Here is a 25,974-nt window from a genome sequence, read left to right on the forward strand (position 1 = left end):
TTGGGAAGAGCCCCCTGGAGAAGGGAAAGGCTACCCACTCCAGTATTCTGGACTGGAGAATCCTATACAGTCTATGGGGTCACGAAGAGTCAGACATGACTGAGCGACTTTCACTTTCACTGCCAACCATGGCTCATAGAGGTTGAGTCCCAAGCAGCTTTCCAGTGGAGGCGGTTGGTGGTCCTGTGCCTCTTTCTTGATTGCTTCTGCCTTGTCTCTTTTCTTCTGGGCTGTTGTGTCTAGGACGGCAGAGCACACCCACCCTGTAGTGACGGTGGGGTGGTGTGTAGCTGTGTGTGGGGAGGGTGTCTTCACAGTGGCCAGCAGAGGGCGCCAGGAGCCCATGCTCGGGGCCGCCGTCTGGACTCTGCAGAGCTGATTGTGACCTCCCGGCGTGCTCCACCTGCTGCCCGGTGGGATTGCAAGGACAGCGGCCAGCTCAGATGCTGCCGTCCGTGTCGGTTTTTCCGGCAACAACATCTTAGGCCTCCGTCCCAAATCTTGTTCTTCTGGGAGACGATCTGTTAAAGGGTTTAGTTTTGGTAATGCCCGAACCTTCACCGAGAGTTGGGCACATCTCAGGAAATGCTTGACCTTGCAGTTACCTTGGGAGATTTTTCTGCCCCTTCGTCCAACCCCCTGCTTGCAAAGGGGAGCATCTCCACTGGCTCTTCCTGGTCTTGAATGTGGCTGCGCTGAGCTGGAGCCGAGGCGGGGACTGTGGAAACTAGAATCTTCTTGGCTGTTTCTTGGGACATCAAGCATCCACTTATCACCATGGTGGGATGCGACAGGAGATGGTGATCGAGGTCACCCCAGAGCCTGCCTCCACCCTCCCCACCGGACCAGCCTCAGCGAGAACTCTCAGAACTCACAAGAACCAGATGGGCTGCGTCTGGGTCCTCTGTGCTCTTCTTTCATCCTGTGTCTCTCTCTGCCCGTCTCGTTATAAGAGACTGCTGCCTCACAGCCTCCTGCCAAATTCAGGCTTCTGAGACAGAATGCACGTCGAAGCTAGGGCATACACCTCTTAAACCTCCTCCCCAATCTTCACGTTTTACAGTCCACTCTGTTCTCTTTAAGAATTCTAGGAACTTGCAGTTTCGATTTTTTTTATATTGCTTTAAGAATTCTTTAAGAATTCTAGGAACTTGCAGTTTCGGGTTTTTTTTATATTGTTGTGTTTGTGCGCCCCGCAGTCTAGACGTCTAGGTTACCCGAGATAGAAACTGATAGAAAATAAACACACTCGTTCCAGAGCAGCTCAGACGTGGAGGACACCCTCCCCTCGTCTGCTCCAGGGCTTCTCAAGCTCGGCCCTGTTGCCGTGTGGCTGGACCCTTCCTCACTGTGCGCTGCGTGTTGTAGGATGTTGAGTAGCGCCCCTGACTTGCCCCCACTAGTGGTCAGCAGCACTTGCCCAGTCCTGACAATCAACAACGTCCTCAGACTTTGCCAAATGTCCCAGCAGGAGGTGGGGGGCACAGTCGCGCCCCCCCACAACTGGAACCCCTGCCCGACTCAATGCTAAGTCACCGATCATCCCCGTTACCTTTGGACGGGCTGCCACCCTCCATACGAGGCTCCCTGGGGGCCCAGACTCAGTCCTGTGATTAGAAAAGCCAGGCCTGGTCACCGCTGTCCTCAAGGAAGCACATTGATCCTCCCACTTTGTGTCTCGTAATGAAATTTATTGATCAGGGAGGGCCAGTGGCAGTTTATAAACAGCCGACACGAGTGCACTGCGGGTGGAGGAAAGACTGGGAGTGGGGAGGGGCAGTGACGCCCCCCGCAGGAGGTGACGGGGAGCTGGATTCACAGCCTTGGGGTGAGCAGTGGTGACCGCCCCCGCTCCCAGCGGCCCCGGAGCTTAGCCGTCGGCACTCTCTCAAGCCTTCCAAGGTTCTTCCAAGAACAGTGTCTTCTGAGTCTTTTCCCCCTAGACTCCTAGGAGCAGAGCCAATCTCAAATAGCCCAGGAGGAACTTGTCCCTGACTCCCCCGCCCCACCACCAACGGGGACCCGGAGGCTCTTTGGAGCCACCAGGATTAGAAGGGAACTGTCACTTCATTTTTCTTTCTGTTCTCAGCGACACCAGCAGCTTGAGATCAGTGACACAGAAAACAAGCCACCGGTTTGAACAGGAGTTTGAGGCTGGCTGTCTGGGGCCGAGACCCTGAGGTCGTAGGGTGCTTTTTTAAGGCACTTTTACACCAGGTCTTTATAGCCGGAATCACATGTGGAATGTAGGCAGGCTGAATTCTTCTCACTGGACAGGATTAGAGATAGTTGGACTTGCCAGGATTGGGAAATGAGGCTGGCAGGATTAAGACCAGAGCGGAGCTCCCGGGTCCTAGTCCAGGCCCCTCCTTGGGGGAGAGGGACCAAGGTTGTCCTCTGCAGAGGGACCTTCCTCGTCAGCATCCTCCCCGTGGGTGATTCTGGTAGGAAGGAAAGTGAGCTGCCCCCTGCCCCCAGCCAACCGGGCCAGCCTTGCCCTTGGGTGCTTGGTGATGGGCCACATTCAGAATGAGACACGCAGTCTTTGGAAATCCAGGGCTTTTTACCCTCTTGTTTTCAGCTTCCGGGCTTCCCTGGCGGCTCAGCTGGGAAAGAATCTGCCTGCAGTGTGGGAGCCCTGGGTTCAATCCCTGGGTTGGGAAGAGCCCCTGGAGAAGGGAAAGGCTACCCACTCCAATATTCCAGCCTGGAGAATTCCATGGACTGTATAGTCCATGGGGCCGCAAAGAGTTGGACACGACTGAGCGACTTTCAGCTTCCGGAGCTCGGCCACTCCCTGCTATCTTCTTGCTCTTCGGTCCCTCAGTCTTCTGCCTTGGAGCCCTGCATGTGGCTGCAAAGGTGCCCTCCTCGCCAGCCCTGGGGATCAGGCCCCTGCCTCGGGCCATTCCCCCTCCTCCCCGCCCGCCCTCGCCGGGCAGCCATTCCGGAACACAGACGCCTCCGGGTCCTCTGCGGCCAGTCCATGCCCCAAGCTCGCTCTGCAGCCAGTCTGGGTTCAGAACCTCTCTGATCCAGCCTGGCCCAGCCCCCTCGCAGGTGACAGTCTCCTGCCAGCATCACGGTGTAGGCAGCTGGATTGAGAGGCAGGGCTGGGGGAAGGGCTTCCCTGCTCCGCTTGGAGAGCAAGCCGCCGTCATGAGAAAGCAGGCAGGCGGCTGGCTCCCTGACCGACGGCTCTGTTGCTTCCAGTGGGGGTCAACCTCTTCTACTTCTGCATCATCGTCTACCTGTACGGGGACCTGGCCATCTACGCCGCAGCCGTGCCCTTCTCCCTCATGCAGGTGACCTGGTGAGTGTCCCCGTCCCCGCCCCCGCCAGCTGCAGCCAGATGGGCTCCCTCGGCGGTCGGGACAGTGTGTTCTCGGGGTGGAAGCCCAGCACTGAGCACCTCCATCAGCGTCCCCAGCGGGTCGGTGTCCGAGGCCCTTCTCTGCATGTGCCACGGCCAGCCGTGCATCCTGGCCTGCGGAGACACGTTCCTCACCACTGTCCCTGCCCTGCCCTATTGGGAAGGGGACCGGGGTTCCCACCGGCGGCTCCCAAGTGACCAAGAAATGGTGCAGCGGGATTAGGGGACGGTGCCTGCCCCCAGAGACGGGAAAGCCTGCAGAGTCAGATCGTGGGACCCGAAGCTGCAGCGCAGGGGTGGCGTGGAGAATCGGCGATTGCCTGCAATTGACAAAGGCAGGTTCTGTCGGCTTCCGGCCAAGCGGGGAGGCCCACACTGAGCCCCCGTTCTCTTCGTCAGCAGCGCCCTCGGCAACGACTCGTGCGGCGTGGAGGCCGACGCCAAGTACAACGACACGGACCCGTGCTGGGGGCCCCTGCGCCGCATGGACGCCTACCGCATCTACCTGGTGAGTGGCCGGCCGGAGGGACCGGGCCTGTGAGTCGCCTCCACTCGGCTGGAGCTCTCCCCAGAGAGGAGCGTCAATACAGCTCCACACCCTGGCTGGTTCCGGGGTCTCGGTCCTGGTCAGGAGGTGGATCGTGTCGCTACAGCGCCAGCCGCAGGGTGTCCAGGCCACCAGGCCTCTGTCGTATGTGGTCTGCAGCTGGCATTCAGGTTGGTGCCAGCTCCAGGGCGATGAACTCTCATAACCTTAGCTCAGGGTTTCAGGGCACGCTTAGCAAAGCCCCGTTAAGAGGCCCCGGGCTGGTTTTCTGGAAGCTTTTCCTGTTTTGATCTTCCACCCGCCCAACCCACGAGCGCGTGAGTGGTTCCCGGGGTTCCTGGCTGGGTGGGTGGGCAGCTCTCCACACGAGGAGGGATCAGCCCTGCTCACCCTCTGTCTCCCCTGCTCGCTGCAGACACGGGAAGATGAATCTCAGGCTCCGTCTTCATAGCTCTGTGCCGGTGCGGAGAGGTTGGGGGCTGGAGGAGGGAATGGGAGCCGAGGGGCACACCCCGTGCGTCTCCGGGAATAAACCAGAGGTGGTGTCTGTCTCTGCCTGGTTTGCAGGCGGGACTCAGAAATGGTTCCCTCTCACGTGTGCAGCGTCTCTTAAGACGCTCCGATTCCTCTTGGTGCTTTTCAGCCCTGACACAGATGTAGGGGCATTAGGTGACACACAGCCTGATGTGAGGCCACCCAGCTGAGGGGGAGCAGAGCCGTGAGAGAGGCAGGGAGCCGGCCTCCTAATTGTCCGCATCCTGCCAGCGGTTCCCGCAGCCCCTGCTGTGCTGCTCAGCTCTGAATTGGGTTAACCCCCAGGACTGGTTCCGCCTTCGCAGCCCCACCCTCTAGGCCTGCTCCCAGGGGAGTCCTGTGGCCCAGTCCCGGGAGACGCGTGTTTTCCTCTCTCTGTTTCTGGAACAGTCCGACGGTCAGCTCCAGCCAGGAGTCTGTCTTCTCGGAGAACTGTATCTCACCCGAGCTCCAGCGGGACATGCGTGGCAGGTTTTCCCAGCACCCTCCCCCCCATACCCCAGCCTTGGGGGCAGGCAGAGGACTCCGCAGGGCCCCCAGAAGACTGGAGGCCCGTTAGCCTCTTAGCATCTCAACAAACCGTGATTGATAGAATTAGCAAAAGCACTGGTGAGTGTGAGGACCCGTCTGGATCTCTGACCGACATAGCAGATGGAGGAGGTTGAGGAAAGGGTCCGAGAGGCTCAGCACAGACCTGGGGGCAGGTCCAAGACTGAGGGTCAGCGGGGGAGCCCCTCGGGTGGGTCCTTCCCCGGTGGGGCTGCTGGAGGCTGTGCAGGGTCTGCCCAGCATCCCCCCGCCCATCCGCAAAACAGACGTGGAGCGCTGGGGGTGCCGGCTGCTGCCACGGGCGCAGTGAATTATTTAGCACCATTATTATTGCCTTATTAAATCGTTCCTCCTCTTAGTCCTGTAAACCTTCCACATGATGGAAGCCTCCCTCCCTGAATCTCAATAACTCTCTGGGCGAACAGAAGGAACCCTTCAGGAAAGCAGACAGGCATTAATTACTGCCTTCATCTCCCAGATATTACACTTATAACTCACGAAGCCGATTGCCACCAGGCCCCCACAATCCACACAACACGGGAGCGGGGCGAGGCCGAGCGGAACCAGAACCCTTCCCCCGCGGGGTGTTGACACCCTCCCACCTCCCCCGGCCGCCGCTGGGGGCTTCTGTTCGCTCAGGTTTTCAGTTCAGACTCGCTCTTCTGCCTGGTTTGGAGAAACTCCAAGCAGGTGGACTTCAGCGCCATCTCAGAAGTTTTTCTACAACTTCGAGTGTGGCTGCCGTGGCCCACAGCCTCCTCAGCACCAAGCCTCCTGACGCTAAACACTGGGGGCTCCATCCCCGTGCCGGCCGCCCGCTATTACTGCATCGGAAGCGGCCCAGTAACTGAAGGAGGGGGTCGGCCGGCGTGGGCTTCCTTCCTTGGGCCCGAGCGCTCTGTGCTAACGGCGCCTTCCCTCCCAAGTCTGGCCTGAGGGGCTCACCCCTGTGTCCTTGTTCCATCAGGGGGGCCTTGGGTCGTGGGAGACGAGGGGCATCCTTTTCCCTCACCTTCCCCCCCGCCACCCACCGCCACAGTCATTCCTGTTTGGAAATTGTCCCTCCAGGCTAGAGATTCCCACCACAGTTCTTTCTTTTTTTAAAAATATTTATTTATTTGGATGCGCCGGGTCTCGGTTGCAGCGTGTGGGTTCTTTTTAGTGACAGCATGTGAACTCTTAGTTGAGGCAGGGGGAATCTAGTTCCCTGACCAGGGATCGAACCCAGGCCGCCTGCACTGGAAGCGCGGAGTCTTAGCCACTGGGCCACCAGGGAAGAGGCCCCCCACCCCCACCCCCACAGCAATGCTTTCTACCAGCTGTTTTGCTGCCACGTCGGGCAAGGCAGCAGCTGGGTTTCAGGCCCCTTTCCCACTCCGGACTCGGTCACTTCTTTGTCTCAGGTAAGCCGTGCGCCTGCCCAGCCTGCCTATTTCAAAGGGTCTGTGACAGCCACTTCTTGTCTTTTCCAGGCCAGCATATTCTGGCTTCTTCTACGTTACGATTTAGCTTTTAGAAAGTCCTTGGAAATAGCCTCTTCTGTGTCTCCGCGGGAATGCTGCTGAGACGGGCACGCGGGACGAGAGCACGTAGGATGTTAACTGCCTCCGGAGGCCGCCCGTGTGTAGCACCGTGAGAGCTTGTAAGACGGGAGCTTCCTCCACCCGCAGCACCAGTCGCCTCCCCGAAGCCCTTGACCTTAGCGAGCGGAAAATTCCTCCTCCCCTCCCGCGGCCCGCGAGCTCCATCCACATCCTGTGACCCCAGTGCAGCTGATCTGAGTCAGTCTCCGTCTCCTCCCTCCTTGGAGTCGCCACAGGGCGCTGCGAAGTTGGGGGTGGTCCCGTGAGTCGCGTGTGCCCCCCGGGCGTGCCACCAAATGCCACAGCGGGGGCCAGCGGTGACCTGGGCCCCGGCCGGAGGGGCCACGTGAGTTCACATCCAGATCTGATCCTCAGATCCCCGCCCCATCCCCATTCCCACGCTGCACCCCACCCCGCTCCTCTGAAGGATCAAATGGGAAAGTGTGGATGCCCCAGCGCTTTCAAACCCGCAACCTTGCCTGCAGGCGGGGGAGCATCCTGGGATTCTTTCTGCTCAGCGTCTCCGACTTGGGTAGGAAACAAAGTCAGGATTTAGCATTTCATTCTCCTGCACGGTGAGGAGTCAGGGGCCACTGGTGAATGGCAGGGTCGTATGGAAATGAGTCCCATCCAAGAATCAGACTGTCCCGAGCGTCTTGGAAGTGGGGCATGTGTGGCTTTTCCCCTCGAGTCAAGGGCCCTGCCCAGCTGGCTTGTCCTTGTTCCCGCGGTCCCCTCCAGCCTCACTCGCACCCCGCGCCCCGGGCCCATCGGCGTCACCTTCCCGAGAGTGTCAGAGGGCAGTTCTGGGGGGCAGTGGGACTCCTTGAGCGCTGAGGGCTCGTCGCCGGCGGCAGGAGCGACCTCCACCGCTCGCAGGTGGATCGATGCCGCTGGGATACCGGCCTCCCAGCAGGCCAGGCCAGGCAGAACTGGGCACGCAGATGGCAGAGCGGAGCTCATCCTGGCCGGAGACCCGGCCGCACACTGGTAGCATCAGGCGGGGGGCCCCTTGCAGGCCGCTTTGGACCAGGACAAGGTCATCCTGGCTTGCCTTGAACACAGGAGCAGGGAGATCCACCCCTAGGACCCGGGTGACCCGGGAGGGTGGTGCAGCCACTCTCTGCCAGACAGAGGGGCCTCTCCCGCCGGACACCACTTGAAGAAGCAGGGCGTATGTTGGGTTCTGCAGCGGGGTGGGGGTTTCTGCCTGCTGGACTTGTCCTGAAGGAACAGTTCAGTCTGATTAGGGCTCAGGTTAGCGCTGAAGGTCCTTCTGGGCCTTCTCCAGGAGCCCTGGTTTCGTCTTCTCCGGCAGGAGGCTGTATTTTCTGATCCACCTTGTCTCAGTCTTACGTGATACCACTTGCCTCTACCACCGGCCACAATTAAAACAGCACGTAATCCCCTTTTTAAAACCTAGCGGTCTCTTCCTAGAACAGTACCAGTGAAGAGAAAAACATCCTACTTGTTGGGGGTAGAGAACAGAGTGATGTCCCCGCCTGGAGCACCTGGCTGAGCCCTGCCGGGTCCTTCCTGCTGCGTGGTTCACGGGGGTATAACGTGTTACCAGTTATTTCCTCGTTTCCTGTCTGGCCCTCCCAGCCAGGCAGGAAGGTCCATGGCATCATCCCATTTCACAACAGAGAAAGCGGAGACTGGGAGACCGTGGCTTCCCTGGGGTCCCTGAGCTGAGGCAGAGATGAGGGTGCAGACATGAGGGGACCCTCTGGCCAGTCCTGGAGCCTAATGTTTGCAGAGGTCGGGGCGGGGCTGCCCAGGATGGGGCCTGCTGGGTGATCCGTGTCGGCATGTCCCGCCATCCACCTGACAGACCCGCCATCATCCTGCCGCCCCTCGGTCCTCGGTGGCCGAAAGGGCTTCTCTCGTTCACTCGAATAGCTGGAGCTCCGCGCGTCTGGCCAAGGACATCTCCCCTCCCTGCCACAGCCTCTCTCTCTCTGTATTTCAGCAGCAGCCCCAGTGCCCTGGGGCTGTGGCATCTGCTAATAAGTGGGTCACCGCTGCCATCCCTTGCATATTTATTCTCACCAGTTCTGGGGCAGGAGGTGGCCTAGAGGCCTCCGGGACCAGGGAGGAGGGAAAGTCAGTGTGAAGTAACGAGTTTCAGTGGCAGCGATGACTTCATGGGACCTGGAGGCTCTCGGGGACCATCCCAGAAGACCAGCCTGCACCCCCAAGAGCACAACTCCCACAGGAGACAGTGTGAGCGCTGTACCCGTATTTGCAAGGGTGGGGGACCCGGAAGGAAGCAGGGGACATTGAGACCGGAGGCGTGGCCCCAGAGGGCGAGCACCATGCTGGCAGGATGAACCGTCTCCACGGAGGAGTCAGGGGTTGGCTCCATCCACAAATCCAGGGCTGAGCCCTCAGCACAGTAAACAGCCCGCTAGTCCCTTGTTTGGGGACATCACCCTGTCTGAGTCCCGTGGGTCGGGACTCAGGCCAGCACCAAACCGGAGCAAGCTGGACCAGGTTCCTGGAGGGGGTTGCCGACGGGGCCTCACAGGGTCTGGGGCATCCAGGCACCTGCCTTGTGGGATGGGGCTACTTGGGGACCGACCTGGGCTGCCAGGGACGGCGTCTTCCTTCCCTTCCTCTTCCTCTCCCAGCGTCCGCGCCTCCTCCCATTCTGGAGGCTCCAGGAAGGTCGGTTGTTTTGTTTTAATTTTTGTGCCTGCATCTGGTCTTTTGCCTCCTGCAGCACGTGGGCTCTAGTTGTGGCGTGCGGGCTCAGTCACCCCAAGGCACCTGGGGCCCTAGTTCCCCGACCAGGGGTCCCGCCTGTGTCCCCCGCATTTCAGCGTGGTTTGTTAATCATTGGACCACCAGGGAAGTCCCGGAAGGCTGATACTGTCACGCCTCACCCTTCCCTTCCCTCTCACCAGTCATGCTGGGCAACCCCCCACAGGTGCGGCCCGTGGAGTAGCTCCCCCAACCCCAGGCCAGGCCCACACTGACTTGGTGGGGGTCTGTGGTCGTCTGCCAGCTCCTCTGGGCCCCCGGGAACACTTGTGTCCCAGGGTATGGACCACCCCTCCCGCCCCCAACAGTACCCAATCTCTGCTTCCAGCCTGTGATCCTGGGGCTCTAGGACGAAAGCATTTCTGCCCAACACCCCAAAACCACGTGTACGCACTTCCCAGACAGACGCCGATGTTGAGCAAATTCTAACTTCAAACAATGGCCAGCGCTCAGGTTGAAATGACTGACTTTAAAGGATTAGCTTGTCTCTTCTTTTCCAGGGAAATCAATAATACGGGGACGGGCCTGCATTTTTCTTGCTTCCTTTTCCTGGGGAGCTGCCGCTCCAGCTCATCCAGGGAGTGGCCGCTGGTGCTTTGTCGTGCTATCCACCGCCACCCCAGCCCCCGCCCTTTCTAAATGAAATTCCGATGACACTGTCACTCACTCCAACACTGAGGCTTGTCTCTGGAGCTCCTGGCAGGACACCCCCAGGGCCCGCAGCCGTCACCCTCCCACGTGTGTCTGGGTGCAGCCTCCAGCCTGAGCCCACTGCCGGCCCAGCGCTGCCCAGCATCGCTCCGGACCAGCCCTCACCTTTCCAAGGAGACCCGGGTAGCACCCCTCGCTGGACCACAGTGATCCCCCAATCCCCTCGCTGAACCACAGCGACCCCCCCAACCCGCTCGCTGGACCACAGTGATCCCCACACCCCCTCGCTGGACCACAGCAACCCCCCCAACCCGCTCGCTGGACCACAGTGACCCCCCCTGGCCCCTCACTGGACCACAGTGACCCCCCCGCCCCCTCACTGGGTCACAGTGACCCCCCTGCCCCCTCTCTGGACCACAGCGACCCCCCTGCCCCCTCACTGGACCACAGTGACCCCCCCGGCCCCTCACTGGACCCCAGCGACCCCCCCGCCCCCTCCCCAACCCCCGGCATCCTGGGTCGTTTGGCCCCAGCTTCCTCCAGCGCAGGGAGAAGCTGGTTGTTTTTGTTCTTAATGCGGCTCTCGGGGACATGGGTTCTGTCCGCCGGCGTTAAGCTCGCCATCCATCACGCCCCACGTCCTGCCTCTGCGATGGCTGATGCCTGACCCGCCAGCTTAGAGGACGGAGCTGACTCCCCTGTGCTACCCGCTCCGAGCTCCCAATAAGAACACCAAGAGTCGGGATCACGAGACAGTCCCCACGGCCCCTCCCCCAGCCTCAGAAGCTACTCCCTGGGTGAGCTGGGACCCCCTGGCCTTCCTTCCGTCCTGCTGGGTGAAGGGAGCTGGGTTCCAGCTCCCGAGACCCCCTTCTGACAATGACAGCTTCAGTGTCTCTCTGACCCTGTTAGCACGTCCCCCTCTCTGTCACCGGAAAGTAATGAGCGCGTCCTTACAAACAGGACTCGCGCTGGGCGCCCGCCGCTTGTACCCCGGGCCTGTGGGAGCTGTCAGTGTGGCTTGTCTGGTGTCTCGTCCCCTCTCCCCGCCCCCGTCCCCCAGTCCCAGAGAAGGGCACCGAGAGAGCAAAGTCATCTGTGAGCCGCAGCCGGTCGCAGGCTCTGCCGGCAGACTCGGCTTCTGAGACGCCCCATCGTATGAAAATCCCAGCGTAAAAAACAAACTCGAGGGGGGTAATTACTTGTTACAGAACAGTTTGTTATTTTGCAGAAGGACTCACGGCAGGTTTCTCTTGAGTTCTTGGTTTCCCTAGTGTGTGTAAAACATTGTTCTGTGAAAATTAGGTGTTTATAAATAGAACCTTTAGAAGCCCATCTCGAGTAAATTCTGGTATCCGCGTGTTCATGTGTAAAGTGTGGGAATCCAGAGCTGGGCTTGTATAGAAACAGGCCGATGTGGATTTGGCATGGACATCAGACACAGACAGACAGACAGACAGACACACAGCCCCAAGCCAGGAAGGCTTCATGGAGCGTATTAAGAATATATCCACGGCCCACGCTCATGCACAGGCCAATTTGGTTGGGAAACTTCCAAATAGGTCTCCGTGGGGAGTGTTCATCCCCGCTGGGGACCTTCTGCACTGCGCTCTTCCTGGACCATTTTTATCCACACTTCACACTGATCTCGGGCACACCCGGAGCGCCAGGCTTCTCTATTTGTGCTCAGCGAGATCAGAGGGTAGGAAAGCTGGCTCTCCTCGCTTCACGAGCGCCTCAGGCGGGTCCTGGCCACTGACCCGTGTGTGTGTGCGTGTGTGTGTGTGTGTGTGTGTGTGTGTGTTCAGTCAATCATCTCAGGAAGCTGCGCCAGGGGCTTCCCTGGTGATCCAGTGGTTAAGACTCTAAGCTCCTGATGCAGGGGGCCAGGGTTTAAGCCCTGGTCAGGGGACTGAACCCCACGTGCATGCTGCACCTAAGAGTTTGCCTGTCACATTAAGAGCCAGCACAGCCAAATTAATTCATTTTGAAAAAAAGAAGCCACTCCAGGAAAACTCCCAAAATCCACCAGCTCTGGTCATCTTCGTATCCCCTCTGCTCCAAAACCTCCCATTTCTGGACAAAGATTTAAAAAAAAAAAAAAGACTGTTTTCTTTAAGGAAATGTCCCAGCTGTCAATTTCAAATCTTTACTCTCCCTTGCTCTTTTTTCCTTTGGCTTCATTTCCCAAAAAGTCCGGGAATGAACTGTGGTCAAGGAAACGTAGCAGCCTCTTAGGAGTTCTAAGAATAATATGAGTTGTTCTTAAGTACTTTGTGCTAACTCGGATCAGAGCTGTATGTGCCGAACCGTGTTCCCCCTCCTGCTCTGCGTCTCTCGGATGCTTGGGGCACGGATGAGTCCGTAGTCCTGGCAACAGCCCTGCTGACTTGGGAGGCCGTGCCCCTCCCTGAGTGATGCTTACTCTGTTACAGGGTGTCTGTTATAAGCGGAATCTGCTGTCTTTCTAAACAGTGCCCCAGGGACCTGGCAGTAATGGTCTAATTAAATAAAGCACTCTGTAAAGTAAGAACTGCACTCCTCCGTGTGGCTGGTGTCCCAGCCAGTGGTGCTGGCCCTGCAAACCGTGAAGGGGCTGAAAGTACCCGCAGGCCGGCCCCGAGGAGAACGCAGGCGCCAAGGAGCCCCAGAGGATGTGCAGGCAGCAGAGAGGTGCCTGGGACTCGGGCGTGAGGAGACGGGGCTGAGCAGTTAGGGTGCAGATCAATGATGACATCTGATTAATTAGCATGTGGGCGGGCTGTCTCATGGGTTAGCCAAGAGCAGACCAAGGCACGTTTTAATAAGGCTCCCAGTGCCCAGAGGGGTACTGCAGAGGGCGTCGCCAAGCAGATGCTGTGTGAAGGCGGAAGGACAGGTCACAGGGCACTGCAGGGCCTCTGAGTTGAGCTCCGGGAAGAACTTGCCGATTGAGACGTTCTCTGGAAGCCTTGACAGGAGGAGGGAGGTGATGGCTGGGAGCCTCACCGCCCCAACCCCCAACCCCGACCAATTTGTGACATCTGAGCAGTTCTGGCAGGAGAACCACTCACCGCCATGCAGGAGGCTGCCCTCCACCCCAGGGACAGGTCACCGGCCTCCAGGAACGCCGCACAGCCCTCTCTGTCAGGACACGAGTCTCATTCAACTGGGTCTCAGAGCTTGGTTCCAGGACCACTGGCACCTATGAAAAATACAGATTCCTAGACTTCCCTGGCGGTGCAGTGGGTCAGAATCCGCCTGCCAACACAGGGGACACGGGTTCGATCCCTGGTCTGGAAAGAGTCCTCATGCTGTGGAGTGGCTAAGCCCACGCACCACGACCACTGAGCCCGGGTGTGGCAACTACTGAAGCCCGTGCACCCAGAGCTCGTGCTCCGAAAAGAAGAGTAGCCCCACTCACCACAACTAGAGAAAGCCTGCAACGAAGGCCCGGTGCAACCAAAAATAAATTAATTAAAATTATTTTTTTTAAAAAAAGATTGCTAGGTGACACCCCAGACCTAATGTAGCAGCACCTCCGACTGCAAGGCGCAGGAATCGGCCCTTTGCACCAGTTCCAAGGGTGACTCCGGGTCCTCTCCCCCTTGAGAAAGTCTGCTGGCCGAGGCCCTCTCGCAGCAGTACGTGGTCTTGCCGACACCCAGCCTCCCAGGGAGAGGCCTGCCCTAGTCTCCCTTGGATCTGCCTCCTGAGGTTCGGCCAGGGAGACAGGGGTCAGGGCCCTCCCGAGCCGAGCCTCCCCCAGGAACGAACGGGCAGGCGTCGCAGGCCTCCGGGCTGCCGTCACGAGTCGCAGACTGCAGGTGGCGCCTCCTTCACGCTCGGGCGTCAGTAGTGGCAGCACGCAGGCTCAGTAGCTGTGCGTGGACTTAGCTCCCCCACGGCATGTGGCCTCTTCCCCAACCAGGACGCCTCCTGCAGACAGGGACGCCGCCGCTCCGCTGCCCTCATCAGGCTGCTGTCAGACTCTCAGCGTCCCCAGGAGAGGGGGTCCTCTGGCGGTATCCCTCTGCCGCCGTGGCCAGCAGGTCCCTGCGGGTGGTGCTTCCTCCCGGAGCCACGGCCTGCCAGCCCCGTGGAAAGGCCTCTGGGCTCTGACCGTCCACCAGGGAGGAAGCCAGGGGTCTTCGGCGAGATTCCTCACACCCGACTTGGCAGAGCTCCTTGATCAGCCAGCTCCCCTCCCCACCTCCAAGGTTACTGGGCACCCAGCAGAGCCCTCCCCCTCCTGACTGTTTGGAGGTCGGCAGTCCGCAGGGGAGGGGTGGAGCCAGCCGCCCGTGCTTGCTGCAGGGCTCCCGTGTCCAGGCACCTGACTTCCTCCGCTCCGGCCCCGAGAAGAACCCGGTTCCCAGCACCCGCTCTCCCTGCTCAGAGATGAGGGGGAGAAAGGGGGGTGGGGTGCCCGCGCACCCGGCCGAGGTGCCAGCGGCGATGGCTCTGCCGCCTCCTGTCCCTGGGGGGTCAGGGATCGCAGCAGAAGCAGTCAGATGCCAGCCGGTTCCTGGAGGCACCAGCAGCCGTGCGGGTTCTGAGGTCCACGGGGCTCGCATGGCCGGAGATGTGGGTGTTTTCTCCCAAGGTAGCCAAGGGCCAGGACTGACGGCCCAGAGGGTCTCCACCTCCTGTTAACTTGTAACACAGTCCCTGATGCAGAGCGATACCCACCCGCCTGTTCCCCTCAAGGCCTCCCGTTCTGAGGCCCCGAAAGGCCCCATGGATCCCGGCCTGGCCCCAGCAGCTGTTCCCCAGCCCCGGGATCACACGGCCAGTGCCTCCAGCTTCCTCGCGTCTGTGAGGCAGCGTGTAATACGTTGGCCTGGCCCAGGGCGGGGAGGAATGCCAAGTATCCCCTCTTCTCCCATTCCTTGACATCCAGCAGAAATCGACCAGGACCCAGAGCTGGTTCCAGTTCTCAGCAGATAGAATTCGGTAGCTGAAGAGTGGGACGTGGTGAACCAGGCCCGCGGTGCCTGAGAAGTTCTCTCGGTGCCTCGGTTCGCTGAGCCTGGGGAGCGAGGTTGCCGCCCTCTCCTGAAGCTTTCAAACCCTGCTGCCCGTTAGAAAAAGCCTGCCTCCCTCTACGAGACCTGGAGGCGTGTTCCCCGACCAGGGATCGAACCCGCAGTGGGAGCGTGGCGTGTTGCCCATTGGACCCCCAGGGAAGTCCTGAGGGCTGTTTTCTTCTTGCCGCAGAGGGTTGCCTGGGAGCCCGCCGTGGGTTCATGAGCCTCCCTTGCTCCACGGGGCTCCCCGCCAGGGCCAGCTCAGCGTTTTCCAGCCCAGCTGGACGGGGATGTCCCTGCCCTGCCTTCTCTCCTCCAGCCCCCAGGACTCCCAGTTCTAGTGTTTCAAGTCCTTTTCAGATCTCATCCCATGAGAACAGGGAGGGCTTCCACCAGGGGATTTGGGGGCACACCTTGGAGCCCCGGGCGCCTGGACCATTTGTCCACGGAGAGGCACCCCTCAACAGCCCCCTCCCCGCCGTCCAGCCTGGCCGCCTCCCAGCATGAGACTCGCCCCAAGGTCATGAGGCTTTTCTGTCCTTCATTCTTTCAGCCTGGTTTTAGGCAAACCTGACTGCCATTTCCCTGCTCAGAGCCCTTTAGGAATGCCTGTGTCTGTGTGAGACAGCTCTAAACTCCTCCATGAGACGTGGTCTGCTCTAATCTCCCTTCTGGAACTTTCTCTCTCACCACCGTCTCACCCTCACTGGCCACTGACGCCCGCAGACACTGGGCGCTTTTCACGGCTCTGCGCCCCTCGCGTGCCTTCCCCTTGCTGCAGAGTCTGACAGGCGCTCACTTACTCCAGGCTGGGTCAGGGGCTGGGTCAGGGGCTCCCCCCACGACACCTCGTGCCACAGTGTTAATCAGACTCTCATCCGCATTCAGTTCCCTGGCCTTACCGGGAGCTCCTCAAGGCCCAGAGCTGCGCTTTGTCCACCTCTGTGTCCAGAGCCAGCATGAGGCCGGCCACACACTGGGGGAGTTGCTCTGTGAGCGTCTGAGTGGACAAGACCCCTCGGGTGGGCGGCCACCGCTGGCTCTGAAGCCCGCTGTCGGCCCTGCCGCTGTCGGGCTCGCCACAGCTGGCGGCCGCTGCTCCAGCCTCAAAACCTCCCCGTCCAGCCGGCCCTCCCTTTCCCAGAGGCCTGGGCCATCCTCCGCTCCTCGCTGCCACGGAAGCTGCCCCTCAGTGAGGGCTTAAGGGCCCCCTGTCTTTGGGGGGATGGGCGCTGCTGATCGTGGGGAGCAATCAGAAGCCGTCCAGTCGCCAGGAGGCTGAGGCTGGCTCACTGCCCGTATCTGTCTCTGCCGCCCCTTATCACCTGGAACGTGAGCAGTGGAGTGTTAACGTTAGGACGGGTGCTGGCTCCAAAGTCAGGTCTGTTCCCCCCGGCAGGGCCCCCAGCCTTCCACCGGTTTCACCCCACCTCCCTCGTCCTCCCACAGCCCCCGACCCTCCCCAGCTCCTTGTCATCATGTTCTTAAAGCCCACCTCCTGCGAGGTAAAGCTCCTCAGTCTTGTACCTGGAAGTGTGCTGTGCACCACCATCCCCCCCCAATCTCTATTTTCACACCTGTAAGTAGCCACTGTCCTTTATAAACCCCGGGGGCACATCATCATTAGTGAGTGACTGCGTGGGTTTTCCACAATATTTATCTCCCCCTCCAACACACACACAAACCACAAGGGTTGCGGCTCTGGCATCAAATCCTTGGAACCCTGCCCACCACCGGGTACCATCTGGCTTTTCAGCTGAGAAAGTGACAACACAGGCGCGCAGGCCTGTCCTCCAATCAGAGGGTGGGGTGGGGGGCAGCCATTCCAGGCTAATGCCACTGGACCAGCCCAGCCCTCCTGCCCCCAGCCCCCTGGGAGCCAGCCTTGGAGGGGGTGCTGGAGAGACACTCTCTAGGGCATAATCAAGGGAGGGTGTCAAGTACTCCACAGAAAGAATGGGCCTTGGATACAGACAGCCTGAGCTCTGAGCTCTGGTCTCAGCTGTCATGGTTGTTATGAGATTGTGAACAAGTTAATTAGTCCCCTTCAACCTCAGTTTTTTTGTTTTGTTTTGTTTTTTTCAAAATGAAGACGATAGCCAACATGTAGGGTGTCAGGATTAAAAAGCAGTCTTAGATGGAAGATGTTGTCGTGTTTGAGCCCTCAATATGTGCCTGGTAATGTTGGTTTGGGCTTCTCTGGTGGCTCAGGGGTGAAGAACCTGCCTGCCGATGCAAAAGATGCAGGTCCGATGGGAGCAATACCCCAGGGGCCTGGACCAGTCCAACCCTCCCCTCTCAGATGGCACAGGCGGTCCCGGGAACCCTCGTCTCCAGCAGTTGCTACATTGGCTCCATCCTGGGGCCTCTTGGTTGTTCTCTTCCACGGCACCCCCTCCCTACCCCAGACCAACCGAACTCACATCCTCTGGGCTTGGACAGCCAGAACTGAATGTGTGTGCAGGGTTGAGAGCAGCCACCCCTTCTGTGGCTCCTCCCCAAAATCACTCTCCCAGACTCCCCCATCTGAGATAGCGTTTTCACCCGTCTTCTAGCAGAGGTGTTTCAGGTACCCCCCCTTTCCTGGCCGGTCTGCATTGCTGCCCAGAAGCCACCCCCGGAGTTGCATCCTCTTCTGAGTTATCAGGCGTGGGGACAGGTCTCTTCTCCCTGATCCCCAGGGCTGACGGGCGGTCGAGGTCCCACCGTGTGGGTTTGGTTTCTTGCCTCTGTTCGGTAGCCCAGTGGCTGCTTAAGACTCTGAGGGACTGTAACTTCCGGCTCCTTGCTGGCTGTGCGCCCTCCTTTCCCAGGCTCTGCCTCCTCAACAGTCACGCACTCGCCTTTTGACGGGAGCCACAGGTGTTAATGTGTCTCCGCTCTCGTTCATTCCGAATGGGGCTGAATTGTTTGACATGAGCCGACTTGGCTTTCTGCTGCAGATGTCGTGAGATGATAACCAGGTTTCTAGAGCTGACTTCTGTTCTCCAGAAGCCTCTCTAGAGTGTCTGGGCCTCAAACCTCCACTTTTATCTTCAGGCATCACCTGAATCTTTCGTTCTGTTCAGTAAGCATCTCCCAGGTACCTTCTGGGTGAGGTTTGGGGGACGCCGGGGAGGGACCCAGGGACCCTAAGACGTGGCGACTTGCTCTGAGCAGCTCATTCGGGGGCTGGAGAGGCGTCTGGCTTCCATCTGTCTGCGTCACCCCTGCTCCAGCAGCTGAACGTGTTTGAAGGATCGGTGAGTGAGAGCTTGGCAGCACCCGCATGGTGGCCAGGCTGGTCACCTGAAGGCCGGCAGCCTGTCCTGTCAGGGGCCCCGTTGTTCCCCCAGCAGGGCTCCTCACACTCTCGGGATCAGCCGCCCGCTGCCCATCCTCCGCCCCCTGGGGGGAGACTGTCGTTTCTGAAAGCTCACCCTCTGTTTCCTGCGAGAGTGCTGGTCTGCCTGCAGCGTCCCGGTGGCCCCCTCCCGGTGGCACGCCGCCTCTCCTCGAGGGGCTTCGGGATGAGCTGTGCTTATGTCTCACCGAGCGCCGTGCACAGGCCTCTGCTGTGCTTCCCTCACGTCCGTCCTCCGCTCGATGGGGATGAACCTGAACTCGCCCTGCAGCGTGCTCGGGCTGCAGGTCATGCAACAGGAACGTTAGTCCTGACCTAACGTTGTGTGGCGGGGGCGCCTCACTTGGCTTCAGCTGTTTCGCGTTCCCCAGTCCCAGCATGTTGGGAGGATGGGTGGAGCTCACACCGTCCTCCCGCGAGGGTGTGCTGCTCCTTGCTGGGGCCATGAGGCCAGGGCTGATGTTCACTGACTACCTTCTCTGCGCACGCGATGCGCTTTGGGACCTTCACGAGCACTCTGGGGTCTCGCCGTTAGCTGGGGCACCCTCAGGACACAGGCCCCAACCCTGAGCGCGTGGCCCTGAAGCCTCCGGCCCCGCTCTGCCCCTCGCTGCCCCAGGGCGCACCTCCTCCCCGTGGCCGTGTCATCAGAGGTTGTAATTCAAGTTGGGAAGATGTAAACTCCCAAACCAAAACGTTCACAGCCACTTGAGAAATAAAAATAGACTCCTCAAGCATGTCTTCACTGCACTTCAAGGACGTGTTGAAAGTTCAGTTCCCATTTAGGGACGGTTTGTGCTGAGTTGCCATTAACCCCAATTAACTCTTAACCCCTAGCCGCCCAAGAAGGGCGGCCCTTTGATTGAGGCATCTGTGTCCTTTGTCACTTGAAATGACCTTCAGGATCAGTCCAGAGAGCTCAGCTGTGCCCTTGGAATGTGTGAACTGGCTCCCCGGGGCCAGGTGTACTGCGTAGCCCGCCCAGGGGTCTCTGCGTGTTTAGGTAGATCAGGCAGCATATTGCCCTTCACCCTTCCAGAATTGGTTGCTCCATCACCCCTGCTGGATTAGCAGAGAAGTCTGAGAGCATGGAGGTGCCAAGTGGGTCTGCTGGCCTTTCATGTTGAAACTCCAGGGACTTCCCTGGTGGTCCAGTGGTTAAGACTCTGCCTTGTGATGCCAGGGACACGGGTTCAATCCCTGGCCCGAGAGGATCCCATGTGCCCCGGAGCAACTAAACCCATGCCACAATTAAGACCTGAGGCAGCAAATAAATAGTAAAAAAACAAAAAAAAACAGGGAACCTACAAGAATTAAGTGGTGTGGTACCAACCGTGCATTTGGTGATTCGGTCAGGAGCCCCCCAGTGAGGATGCAAACGTTTGGCAAAGCTGGCAGCGGAGACTGGCACCTGAGCGGGCTTGAGAGGTGGCAGAAGGAAGGTAGAGGCGGAGGGGAGTCACGAGGGGAGAGGCATGAGGGTGAGAACCAGCTGGAAGTGGGGAGAGGAGGTGTCGTGGCGGGGAAGCAGCCTCACACAGCGGGAAGCGGGCCATCACAGCGGTCGGGGGGAGGGGCAGGGCCAGGAGACGCGTGGTCCCGTCCACCGCTTCCTGGGTCACCAGCCTCTCCAGACCCTCCGCCCCCTCATCAGCAAAGCGAGGCCCCGGCCCCTGCCTGGCGACCGTTCTGCTGCCCATCTAGGGTGTTGTTGCAGGAGGTACAGCTGGTGTCGCGCCAGAGATGGCCACGAAACCGTGCGTGCGTGTCGGGGACGAGCGGGTGTGCTTGGGGCTGGGTGAGGACAGGGGACGCAGGTGCCAGCGAGCTCAGGCCCAGGAGGGATCAGAACAGGGACACGGCGGCTCCTGGCGGCTCCCCCGTCCCGACCTGCCGCCAGCCCTCTGCCCACCTGAGTCCTCTCACTTCACGCGTTGTTACAGCTGTGACCTCCCCCCCACCCCACACACACCCCTCGGGCTCCCTGTGTCCCTGCCAAGACTGTAAAGAAACACACGCCCGTGGTTTTAAGCCGCCAGGTCACAGCGGTCGCCGGACACAGTGAGGAAGGACTCGGGGGTCGTGGGAGCAGCCGGAGGCGGGTGGCGCCCTTAGTCTGCCTGGGGACGCAGGTGGAGAGGCAGCCGTGTCGAGTGCTGAGACTCCCGGTCAAGTTCGCCGGGCCCCCCAGGGACACCGCGAGAGCCGTGGCCAAGCGTGCCGGGAGTATGAGCCGCCTCCTGTCCACCAGGAACCCCCGGGACCCCGTGGGGCCTTCGGTGGGCGTCTCGACTCACCAGCCGGACGAGAGAGACCCACACGCGGCCCCGTCTGCACCCTCCCAGGTCTCAGACTTTGTTCCCGCGACCAGTTTGAAGGTTTCATGTAGAGACCAGAGAATTCATTCTTTTTGTTTGTCTGTTTGTTGTTGTTGTTTTTTTAAAAAAACACACTTGGCTGCAGCGGTCGGTGTCCCCGCCTCCTGTAATGAGTCTGGCTCGGAGAGTCCTTGAACAGATCCCGAGCTTGAACTGATCAATGGCATTCAGGTGTCTGGAAATGGCTCGGGGAGCCAGCTAATTTATAATGTCACACGGGCTGGACAGGAAAACCCAGGAGGACAGACTGTCTCCTGCCTTTTCATTCCTTCTTTGGGTAAAAAGAGAAGGGAAGACAGGCACGCGTGGCTGCTCAGCATCTAGCGGTGAGCTCAGGCCAGCTGGACCCCCGGGACCCTGGGGCCGTTCCCCCGCCCAGAACTCGCAGCTGCGCCGCAGCGAGGCCACGCACGCCGCCGGCCGAGCCCCCTGCCCTTTCCCGCCCCGGATGCCGGGTCTGGCTGAACCAATTTGCAGAGGACACCTGTTCCTTGATTGGCCCCAGCTTGCGCCATATCTCGGTCTGGGCTCCCGGTGCAGCTGCTGTTTGCCCATCAGCCCTGCGTCTTCCCAGGCCCTGCGGTCGGTCTGTGGTCCCGACCTGGGGGGATAAAGAAAACACATTCCAGGCGCTGTCCAGCCACGGATATCACAGCTGTTGACCCGATCTCCCCAAAGAGCCCTTCACCACCTGCCCCCACCCTGAGGACAGGCCTGTTGTCACGCATGTGGATCCCAGAGAGCCCGGCAGGGCTAGACCCTCGTTCCCAGCCCGACTCACACTCCCCGGCATTCGGTGGGCGCCTCGCATACACTTCCAGACTCTGCCCTGGGAGGCGGGTCTGTGTGCTCCATCCCTTTAAAGGAAGGGTCTCTCAGCAGGGTCCCGTCTACAGGGGGTATGTAATGGGGCCTCGTGTGTAAAAGGATGTTGACGTATCTCCCGAGGAGGAGGATGAAGACGGGGTCCCCCTGGAGAGGAGACCTCAAGCAGCCCACAGCAGCAGAATTCCCCACCTGCCTGCAGGGCAGGTTCTGTGATCTCCCTGTTTTTTTGTTGTTGTTGTTGTTGTTTTTGATCTCCCTGTTTTTATGCAGTGGAACCTTCTAAAACCCAGTCTTTAGGCCTCCAAGATGAGATCTGACACCCCCACCATAAGCACCCACAGCTGGAGGTGTCGCAGGTCAGAAGTGAAACACCCCAACTCCTGGCCCCAGACACACCACAGTCTAGTTTCAAGCAGCCCAGGGTCATTGGAGAACGTTTATGGCAGGTGGCTTGGTCCATGTTTTTCCACGTGACATGTCCCGCCCCCATCCTTCAAAAGAGAAATTCATCAGTGGAAAGTTTCCCTGAGGTGGTAATTTTCCTAAATGACTTGCTGATGGCGCTGCAGACAGACTGGCTCGGCCAGCTGAGAGCTGGTGATCCCACACCTCGCTGTGTCCCCGGGCCATGCCTGCAATGCAGGAGACCAGAGTTCGATTCCTGGCTTGGGAATATCCCCTGGAAGAGGGCAGGCAACCCATATCCTTGCCGGGAGAATCCCATGGACAGAAGAACCTGGCCAGCTATAGTCCATGAGATGGCAAGGAGTTGGACACGACTGGGTGACTGTCACCTCCCTGTGTCCCCAGGCCAGTGAGGACTGCTCGAGAGCCCTTGTCCGCTGCCTCCCCTGTCACCCCGCCTGCTGAAAGCGCTGCTCCTTCCAGAGCGGAAGCAGGACCCGTTGTCGGCCCCCAGGAGGAAGCTCCTTCCAGAAATCTCCCAGCCCCGGGGGACTGCCAGGAGGCTGTACCCACCCCAGCTAATTAGAGCCCTTGCTTAAGCGGTACTTCAGTCTTTCCTGTCGTTCTCACAGTGATAATGGACTTGGATGAGGGGTCACAGCCTCTCCCACATCCTGCTCCCCTTCCAGGCGGGGCGGAGTGGGGGGTGGGACGGGCTCACCCCCACCCCCCCCACCCCCATCGGGGGAGCCGGGGCCTGGCCACCAGGCCAAGCAGCTGGGACGTGTTGACCCAGATCCCAGGGCCAGCCCCAACTCCCCCAAAGCGAGCCCTGCTCCCCACTTTCGGGCTTGGCACCGTCCGCCGCATCTCTGGCGAGTGTCATTAGCATTAACGTGATAACACGGCACAGTGTAAATGTTAATAAGGTCTGCTGCCTCCGCTGCCGCTTCCGAGTGGCAGATTGGAAATGGTGCCATCCTTGCAACTCCACCCAGCAGCTTCTAATCACGCCGCTCTCGGAGCAGCCGGCTTGCCATGGAGGTCCTCAGCTTCCCTCCATCCCCAGCCCCAGTCTCCACAGGGCCACGATTATCCATCCCCCTGTTCTCTTTTGCAGAGGGGGTTCAGTTTTCCCAGATCCCAGTTCTCTAAGGCCGGGTTCGAATTCTCTTCTGTTTTCCCCCTAAGTAAGCACTTGCCCTCCCCTGTTCTCCAGAGAGGAAGGGCAGTGAGGGGTCCAGTGCTGGACCCCCCACCGCTCCCACCCCCAACACCCGTTCACTCCAGGCTTCCTGCTCTTCCTGGTCCAGGCTGTTTCTCTCATGGCTCTGCCCCGGGAGACACTGGCTCCGATTCTCCAGGCTTTGCCTTCTCTCAGAACTCAAGAGGTTGCTGATTACCGACATCCCGATTGATCCTGTCCTCTGAACCATTCAGGATGGTGTCCTTCCCGCTGTGCCAGGCCATCCAGCCCCTGCATCCCCGCTTCTCCGTCCTTTCTTCCCAGTAAACTGGGAGAACCCGGGATGTACCTGGGGTTGGTTTTGGAGCCTCATTTCCTAACCTGCGCTCACACCAGCCTGCTGCTGGGCCCGTGACCCCCTCAGTCAGCACTTACTGAGAAGAGAAGCAAGCAGGGCCATGTCCCCAAGAGATCACCTGGGACTTGCCTAGAAAGTAGCCTCAGGACCACAGGTGTGAGGCACAGCAGAGACGCACGGATCTCAGTTTCTGTTGCAGCTCTGGTCCTAGGAACCCGCCAGGCGGTGCTGTCTGACCCCAGGGGGCCTCTGCCGTTTCCGGCTCACACCTGGGCTAGGAGCGGCCCTGGTGATGGCTGGAGGCTGCGTGAACAGTGTGCCCTCCGCATACGCACGCGCCCCGCACACGCCCGGCCTCCGCACCTTCTCACTCTCGTTTTTGTCACCAGGCCATCTTCACGCTCCTCCTCGGCCCCTTCACCTTCTTTGACGTCCAGAAGACCAAGTACCTGCAGATCCTGACGTCCCTAATGAGATGGATCGGTGAGTCTGACAAGCATCTCGGGGTCTGCCCTGCTCCCCTTATTCCCAGTCTTCCCTACACGGCCGTGTGGGCTTGCAGCCAGGGCTGAAGGTGGAGGGGGCTCCCTTGGACCCCTGAACGCAGGAAGGAGGCAGGTACCCTGTGCCTTTTTACTGGACAAATTTTGCCCCCAAAAAAGATATGTCATTTTGAGGTAATGGGGGAAAAGGTGGGGCTCAGCCCAGGACCACTTGTCCCGACTGTGCTGGGTTCCCACCACCCCAGAGGGGTGCTCCGCGCCTCCTAGAGGCCTGGATGGGGCTGGGCCCGTTCAGTGCAGGACAGCAGCTATTCTTTGTTCTCATGGACACACCACGCGGCACAACCATAAAACCCAGCGGGCCGTGGTGGCCACCTCAAGACCCCGGCCACTAGAGCATAAAAAGAGACCATAGTACCTTCCAACTGATGCTGCAAAGAGCAAGACCCCTGCTGTCCTTGGGGGAGCTCGGGGGTCTCCCCCACACCAGGTCGGCGGCAGGGAGTTCATTCATTTCTGACAACATCTTGCCAGCCACCCTGTAGGTCCAGGACCCACCTGGACCCATGACCGGAGGGCGTGCAGTCACCGTCACCCCCGTCCCCGGCAGGCGCTCTGGGATCAGTTGCACACTGGATTGGGTCTCAAAGCAAAGATGCTGTTGCCATTCTGGTTGATGGGCCTGGGAGAGGGGTCTCCCCAGCCCCCCGGGATCCCCGGGGGGCCTGTGTAGCATGACACGGTCCTGTCTGCGTGTGACAAGCGGTGCTTGTGTTAGAAGAGAAGGTTTTAGGAGGGAGAGAGAAGGCTGACGGTAACTAAAGGGTGGGGGTCTGACACAGACCCCAGGCGGCCCCGGGCTCAGGTCAGACCCGGCTCCACCCGCAGAGGCCGCGCTGAGCTCCCAGCTCCAGCCAGGCCCCGGCCTCCTGGGGCGCCTCCCACAGCCCCTGCCCCTCCCAGTTCTGCTTTTGGGGTCCTTGCCTTCCTCCAGGACGGGGCTCACAGCACTTTAGAAAACGGGCTGCTCTTTCCCCCAGTGCGGGCCGCGCCGCCCCCCATGACCCCTCTCTGTTCTCCTGGCCAGAGCCTCGCACTCAGGGCAGTGAGGGGACCGCAGGGGGTCTCCTTCAGTCTCCACCTGCAGCCCCCGGGCCCTCGGAGGCAGCCCCTGGCGGGGCGCTGGGGCGAGGCAGCCGTGGCCTTGAGAGAGGGCTCGAGGCGGTGACATGGCTGTCGCTGCGAGTCCCTTGCCCCTCTTCTCCCTCTGATCCGAGAGAGAATTAATCGGCCGCAGCCTCTCCATCAACCACGGGTGACAGCTCAGGCCTGTCGTTTGTCTCCCCGAGAGAGGCAGGCCTCTGGGCTCGAAAAGGAAAGCCATCTCTGACACGAAGCCCTCGGTGGGAAGCCCAGCCCTCTAACGGGTGGCTGAGCCCGGGGTTCGGTTCCCAGCCCGGGACGCTGGAGCCACCCGGGGAATTTTCCTTTGCAGGCCTGCTCGAAGGGGTCTCCCCGATCCTGACCCCAGAGCACGGGGCAGAGCAGGTGGGGGACAGGGAGCAGAGATCGTCTACCCGGGGAACCGCCAGGCAACCCCGCCGTGGGAGGGAGCGAGTCTCCCCTGCCCGTGGGATACCGTGGGCTGGGGGTCTCGCTTCTGGCCCCAGATGACCCCGGGTGGTTTCCTGCAGAGGCAGTGCGCACCCGGGCCCTGTCTGTCCTCTCGAGCGTGAGCCAAGCGGTCAGTTTGCGGCGAGCCCCCTCTTCACTTTGCTGCTGAACGGGCAGCTCTGTGGCCGTGTCCCCCTGGCTTCCCACTTCCCGCCCCCCCTGTCTCTCCCCGCCGCCCAGATTAGGGCCCAGGATGTCCGGGGGAGCGGCGCGGGGGGGGGAGATAGGGTGGCAATCAGCTGGCTTGGGTTCTTGGAAGATGCAGGGAAGAAGGAACGCCGAAGAGA

The 25,974-nt window shown here is 60.1% G+C and overlaps 1 protein-coding gene and 1 pseudogene across 4 annotated transcripts in view; both read left to right on the forward strand.

The window, feature by feature from the left end:
• TMEM104 (transmembrane protein 104) overlaps positions 1-25,974 on the forward strand; it is a 52,753-nt gene that overhangs the window by 14,232 nt on the left and 12,547 nt on the right. For 3 of the 4 annotated variants that reach the window (XM_065909825.1, XM_065909826.1, XM_065909827.1), the window contains exons 7-9: positions 3,214-3,313; positions 3,773-3,881; positions 23,900-23,993. In XM_065909825.1, the coding sequence (XP_065765897.1) occupies positions 3,214-3,313; positions 3,773-3,881; positions 23,900-23,993 (303 nt within the window). The remainder of the gene's footprint in view (positions 1-3,213; positions 3,314-3,772; positions 3,882-23,899; positions 23,994-25,974) is intronic. The other variant, XM_065909828.1, reaches the window with a different exon arrangement.
• On the forward strand, positions 4,346-6,463 carry LOC136149389 (uncharacterized; annotated as a pseudogene).

This window comes from Muntiacus reevesi, chromosome 18 (genome assembly GCF_963930625.1).
Source record: "Muntiacus reevesi chromosome 18, mMunRee1.1, whole genome shotgun sequence".
NCBI classification, from domain to species: domain Eukaryota; kingdom Metazoa; phylum Chordata; class Mammalia; order Artiodactyla; family Cervidae; genus Muntiacus; species Muntiacus reevesi.